Raw genomic sequence first — 6,612 nt, 5'->3', positions numbered from 1 at the left:
CATTGCTATTTATGCTAACGAAATTTTCGGTAGCGTTCAATTTCGTAAGCTGGTACGCACCTCTAATGAAAATAACAGGGTTGTCAAAAGCATATTTTGGCAGCAAACTTTTAATTTATTACAATCATTGTGTGCGTAAAAGTTTTAAAAGGTCTGTAAATAATAAACAATTTATTTAAGGAATATTTGGAACATATATTAACAATTTTTAAAAGCGATTAGCTGGTTTAAAATTTGTGTACACAGCCCTGTTTTTTTGTTGTAGACTTAAACAAATTTTTGCTACCGAAAATTTCGCTAGAGGTGCATACCGGCCTTGAGGGTAAATATAATTTTCAACATAAATTCAACTTGACTTGAAATAGCTCATCCAATACATCTTCAAATTGTTTGCGAATTACTTCCAATTTGTCAAAATGTTGACGAAATCTTTGAAAAGGTGTTGAAGATAATATGAGAAAATTTTGACAAAACACTACCCTAAAATGCAACGAAAAAACCATGTGGTTTTCAATACTTATTTGTGCAACGAAGTTCGTGGTCAATTGCAAGAAATAAAAAAAATGGAAAATTTTAGACAAATAACCAAATAGTTTATAAAAGTAGGTAAGTGAAAATAAAAAATGAAATAAAACTTTAAGGAAGTCACTAAATGTATATCTCTTTGCAGAAAACTAAAATTATGGATTCTACGTTCTTGAAAACATTAAAAAGCTGACAAATGAAAAAATGGTGGACAATTAACTGGAACTGCTTCAAATAGTTTATAATAATTGGTACGTCAATATGAAAAATTAAATAAACACTTTAAAGAAGTCACTAAATTTAAATCTATTTGCAGAAAACCAAGGCATATTAATTAATATGCCTTGGCAGAAAACTAAAATCTTTGGATGCTACATTCTTGCAAACAATAAGAAGCTGACCAATGAAAAATGAGTGGCTTATCACAAGAAAAAGTTTCCAGAAACATTACAAGTGCAACCAATTAAAATTGTTGAAATCAACAACTTCTGGATGAAAATGTGCATCACATCGTCAGTTTAATTCATATGCTATTATCAGTTTAAAATGGATATTTTGTGAATTCCTTCTGCTGGAAATCAATTCTAACACGCGGTCCAGTACGTTCCTATTTTCAAATTGCCCGCATGTTAATAAATTTTAATGCTGTTTTATGACACCAAAAGGAAGGAAATCGAATTATCAATGCAAAAGTGTTTACTAATAATGTTTAAGATATTTAAAGTTTTGTTGTTTGTTTGTTTTTTTTTTTGTTCTTATTTGTTGATATGTTTAATAAGATTATTATTTATCATTTGTTATTGTAGTGTATTATGTAGTGTAATGTATTATTATATATTTTATTTTGATAAAAATGAATAAATTATACAAAATTCATAGAATTTTGGCTTTGACTTTCAATTTGAAGTGGGGATATCATTCATACAAATTTAGATTGAAAAGTATTTTCAACGATGTTAATTTTGAATTTGACTCGCATCGAAAATTGTTTGACAAATTATTGAGTAGCGATGCATTTCAATTTGAGGATAACACTTGAGATATTATTGCTAATGTGTTCAATTTCACTGTTGAGGGTAATGTCTGTTTTTTGTTGAGAACGCGATTTTCTCAACAATTTCTCAACTTGAATATTACCCTAATCCTTTGAAAAAATGTTTGAAAAATTGTTGAAATTTAGCATTTTTCAAACGTTTGTGTTTATTGGGATAATTATAAATAAACCATATTAGTCATTATGTCTTGTATGGCAATGTAATTTGTAAAGATACGGTGCCAATAAAGACACAACAAAATAAAAATAAACGCAATTTACTTGAAGTAATTTCTTTTGGCATAAATGTTGAATGAAAAAGAGTACAGAAACAGGCCTATTAACCAAATTGAAAAATCTTCATTTTCTTTTCTTTTTTACCCAATAAACACAAACGTTTGAAAAATACTAAAATTCAATAATTTTTCAAACATTTTTTCAAAGGATTAGGGTAATATTCAAGTTGAGAAATTGTTGAGAAAATCGCGTTCTCAACAAAAAACAGACATTACCCTCAACAGTAAAATTCAACACAATAGCAATAATTTCTCAATTGTAATCCTCAAATTGAAATGCATCGCTACTCAATAATTTCTCAAACAGTTTTCAATGTGAGAAAAATAAAAAACTAGCATTGTTGCGAATACTCTCAAACCACAATTTGTATGAAAGTCAATCCTAGTTCTAACTGAAAGTCAATACTAAATTTCTAGGGATTTTGTAAATTTTATTATTTTTTCGTTAACAAATATAATAATCTTAAAAATAACATTAATAATATATAAAAATAATAATATTATACAAATCAAAATGTAATTATCTTATTAAACGTATTAATAAATAAAACTATGAATACAACTTTAAATATCTTAAACATTTTTACATGTATAATTCCATTTCCTCCATAATGTTGGTGTCATTAATATGCTGGCAATTTGAAATAATTACTATCGAGGAACTTGCTGGCTTGTGTGTTAGAATAGATTCCAGCAAGAGGAAATCACAAAATATCAAACTGATGACGGGATGTAAATTGATGTAATGCACATTTTCATCCAGAAGTTCTTGATATAGGAATTGTTGCACTTTGTTTTAATTGGTTGCACTTTGTAAGTTTTCTGAAAACTTTTTTTTGTTGTTTCCTTCATCGGTTTTTCATCGGCCAACATCTTCCAAGAATATACCATTCAATGATTTTAGTTTTCTGCAAAACAATCGAGTTTTGTGATTTCCATTATGTTTTCATTTCACTTTTTATTTTGACTTACCAATTTGTATTTCTTCCAACTGACCACGTACTTCGTGATTTCCTCAAGAACGTTGGTGTTACAAAATTGTTGTTATTAAAATACTGGCAATTTTCAGGAACTTGATGACCAGATAATTGGAATAAATTTCCAGCAATTTCAATTCACAAAATAACAAATTAAACCGATGATGCACATTTTCATCCAGAAGTTCTTGATATAGGAATTGTTGCACTTTGTTTTAGTTGGTTGCACTTTGTAAGTTTTCTGAAAACTTTTCTTTGTTGTTTCCTTCATCGGTTTTTCATCGGCCAACATCTTCCAAGAATATACCATTCAATGATTTTAGTTTTCTGCAAAACAATCGAGTTTTGTGATTTCCATTATGTTTTCATTTCACTTTTTATTTTGACTTACCAATTTGTATTTCTTCCAACTGACCAGGTACTTCGTGATTTCCTCAAGAACGTTGGTGTTACAAAATTGTTGTTATTAAAATACTGGCAATTTTCAGGAACTTGATGGCCAGATAATTGGAATAAATTTCCAGCAATTTCAATTCACAAAATAACAAATTAAACCGATGATGCGATATAAATTAAACTATCGATGTGATGCGAATTATCATCCAGTAGTTGTTGATATGGAAAAGCATAAATACCAAGTTTTTTTGGTTGCACTTTGATTTATGGAAACTTTCTCTTCTCGATAAGCTACTACCATTTTTCATCGGCCAGCCTCTTAATGTGTCCAAGAATCAGCATCCAAATATTTTAGTTGTCTGCAAAGAGATTTGAGTTTAGTGACTTCCTTAAAGTTTTCATTTCGTGTTTTAGTTTTACTTACCAATTATTATAAGCAATTTCAATTGATTATTAAAAAATTTCCACATTTTTGTATTTCTTCCACGAACTTTGTAGTCCAAAGTAGTATTGAAAACCATGTGGTTTTTTCGTTGCATTTCAGGGTAGTGTTTTGTCAAAGTTTCCCCAATTATCTTCAACACATTTTCAAAGTTTTCGTCAACATTTTGCCAAATTGGTTGTAATTCGCAAACAATTTGAAGATGAGCTTTTTCAAGTCAAGTTGAATTTATGTTGAAAATGATATTTACCCTCAAACTGAAGAGGTGTTGCATTTGAAAAACGCTCATCCTGTGTTTATTGGGTAGATTTGTAACATCATACCCATTTTTTTCCAACTCTCTCATACATGTATGAACCTAAACTCATGAGCAGAGAATGAAGCCGCCGAGTCGCGCCGCCGATTTCAGTCGCCGCCGGTCATTTTTTGCCAGTCGACGCCGCCGCCGAATATGTCGGCTCATCACGACTCAAATTTAGCCGCCAATTAATCAAAAATATTAGTTTAAATCAAAAAACTTTATTAATAATTGTAGTAATTTTAGTCAAAATTTTGAGCCTCACCCCCAATCAATCTATTTCAAAGTGTTAGGGCCAGTTTCTCAATGTTGTTTTATTATGTATCGTGTCGATAAAACAGCTGATCCCATACAAAAATTTTACTAACCGGAGGTCTATCCTCCGGTTAAAATTAATCGGAGGATGAGAAACTGGCCATTATTATAATTTTGCAAACATTTACCTCAGAAACAGAGAATGAAGCCGACCCATTTTTGCCGGCGGCGGCTGACACTAATTTTTTGCCTCCGGCGGCGGCGGCTTGATGGCTAAGCCGATATAAATTCGTCTATTCGGCGGCGGACAATTATCCATTATAAAATCGATTTGAGGTAATCCGAATGGTAATGAGATTAGTTGTACAACCAAACTTACAATCAAATTTTCATTTCATTTACATTTTCTGAGCTAAATGGTTGCAAAGCTATTATAGAAACATGATACTGATGGATTTTGTGTTGAAAGTTAAACATTTTAACAAAAAATACAACAATTATTAATAAATTTTTCTGATTTAAATCAATATTTTTGATTACTTGGCGGCTAATTATGAGTCGAGATGAGTCGATATATTCGGCGGCGGCTTCGGCTGGAAGAAACTGGTCGGCGGCGGCTAAAATCGGCGGCGCGACTCGGCGGCTTCATTCTCTGCTCAGAAAATTTGAATGAAATGTAAATTTGATTGTAAGATTGATTGTACAACTAATCTCATTACCATTCGGATAACTTCAAATTGATTTTATAATGGATAATTGTCCGCCGCCGAAGAGACTTATTTATATCGGCTTAGCCGTCAAGCCGCCGCCTCCGGATGCAAAAATTTAATGTCAGCCGCCGCCGACAAAAATGGGTCGGCTCCATTCTCTGCTCATGAGCCTATTAGAAAATAAGAGGAAGCTTTTGACATCTTGTTATTTCAGATAATCTTTGACTTATATAATAAATTGACTTGGCAACTCTGACAGACAGCTGATAAAAGATATTGTAAATTTAACCCAATTGCCGGTGTTCTATTATTCATTTCATTGGTATGCCCACTGAATTTCTGGAAATCGATGGTAAATACCTAGAGGGTGGTGGTCAAATTTTACGGAATGCTTTAAGTTTCAGTTGTATTCTTCGACGACCGGTGCGAATTGTTAATATTCGAGCAAACCGGCCCAATCCCGGCCTTTCCAATCAGCATCTCTATGGATTGAATCTGCTTGTGCAAATAACCGATGCACAAGTAAATGGAAATTTCATCAAGTCTACACAAGTCGAATTTAATCCGAACAAAACCAAACCGGGTAAATATTATGTAGATACACAAACAGCTGCCAGTATATCGTTGGTCCTGCAATGTGCTTTACCCGTACTGGCTTTTGCTGGAGGCCAATCTGAGTTGGAACTTGTGGGTGGCACCAATGTGGGAATGGCTCCACAAGTGGATTTTATGAGTGAAGTATTACGACCGAATCTGGAACAATTTGGAGTTTCTTTCGATTTTGACCTAATTACAAGAGGATATTATCCACGAGGAGGTGGGCGTTGCAAGGTTTATATACCTTATGTAAAATATCTCAAACCGATTAACTTGACACAATTCGGTGCTGCACAGGATATTGTGGGATGGTGTTTTGTTGCAGGTCGTTTGCCTCCAGCCTTGGCCGATAGTATGAAAATGTCTGCAGAAAAGGAACTGAGTTCACACCGATGTCAATTAGAGGCCTATAAAGAATCGCCAGATGTAGCACGAGACAATGGATCTGGGGTTATTTTAAAAGCAACTACCTCCACCAATTGTACTTTAGGTGCTTCCAGTCTAGGCGAGAAGAAAGTGGATGCCCAGGAGTTAGGAGGTAAAGCTGGCAATGATTTAGCACAGTTATTGTCACGACAAATTTGTGTGGATCCATATGTACAAGATCAATTGATTCTCTATATGGCTTTGGCAAAGGGACAATCAAAAATACTCACAACGCCTTTAACGAATCACACTAGGACCGCAATGTATGTGGCAGAGAAAATGTGCGGAGCTAATTTTACGGAGGAAAAGATTGATGACAATCGTGTTCTATTGACATGTAATGGTATTGGATATATGAGTGGAAATTGATTATTAACAAATTAAGAAATAAAGGTAATAACAAATTGAATATTTGTAGTTTGAATTTCAGTAGCATTTGATCTCGCCACTGTTTTAAGTGGAGGCAATAAACCGATCTCTCAATTGAAATTTTTGGTAGTCTTTTTGTGTTACAAACAGATATTTTGGAAGAATGGTCAATTCCTAAAATTGCTGTCAATTGGTTGATAAAGTGAATTAAAATCAATGCACATTCTATATATAGGCTCTACTGATGTGTAATTTGAACGTTGTCAAGTCAATGAAGAGGAATTGGTA

General features: G+C 32.9%; 1 protein-coding gene and 2 long non-coding RNA genes across 3 annotated transcripts; 2 read left to right on the top strand and 1 right to left on the bottom strand.

Moving 5' to 3' along the window:
* The first annotated feature begins 480 nt into the window (after positions 1-480).
* LOC142242939 (uncharacterized) lies at positions 481-1,272 on the top strand. The gene is made up of 3 exons (XR_012724260.1): positions 481-606; positions 671-776; positions 877-1,272. It is a non-coding gene; the product is annotated as an uncharacterized LOC142242939 (long non-coding RNA).
* Positions 1,273-2,264: 992 nt separating this feature from the next.
* Positions 2,265-3,972, bottom strand: LOC142242938 (uncharacterized). Its single transcript, XR_012724259.1, has 4 exons — positions 3,652-3,972; positions 3,223-3,586; positions 2,827-3,158; positions 2,265-2,762 (listed from the first exon to the last, which is right to left on the bottom strand). It is a non-coding gene; the product is annotated as an uncharacterized LOC142242938 (long non-coding RNA).
* A 1,206-nt stretch (positions 3,973-5,178) lies between these two features.
* Rtca (RNA 3'-terminal phosphate cyclase) lies at positions 5,179-6,364 on the top strand. Its single transcript, XM_075292253.1, has one exon. It carries the CDS (start codon positions 5,257-5,259, stop codon positions 6,322-6,324), a length of 1,068 nt encoding a protein of 355 aa, XP_075148368.1. The 5' UTR covers positions 5,179-5,256; the 3' UTR covers positions 6,325-6,364.
* Positions 6,365-6,612: the final 248 nt, after the last annotated feature.

The sequence above is a fragment of the Haematobia irritans genome, chromosome 1 (genome assembly GCF_050003625.1).
Source record: "Haematobia irritans isolate KBUSLIRL chromosome 1, ASM5000362v1, whole genome shotgun sequence".
NCBI lineage: Eukaryota > Metazoa > Arthropoda > Insecta > Diptera > Muscidae > Haematobia > Haematobia irritans.
This window is presented reverse-complemented; position numbering and strand designations above follow the sequence as displayed.

Coding starts and splice junctions, on each gene's coding strand:
- Rtca (XM_075292253.1), top strand. CDS start 5,257: ATGCCCACTGAATTTCTGGAAATCGATGGTAAATACCTAGAGGGTGGT.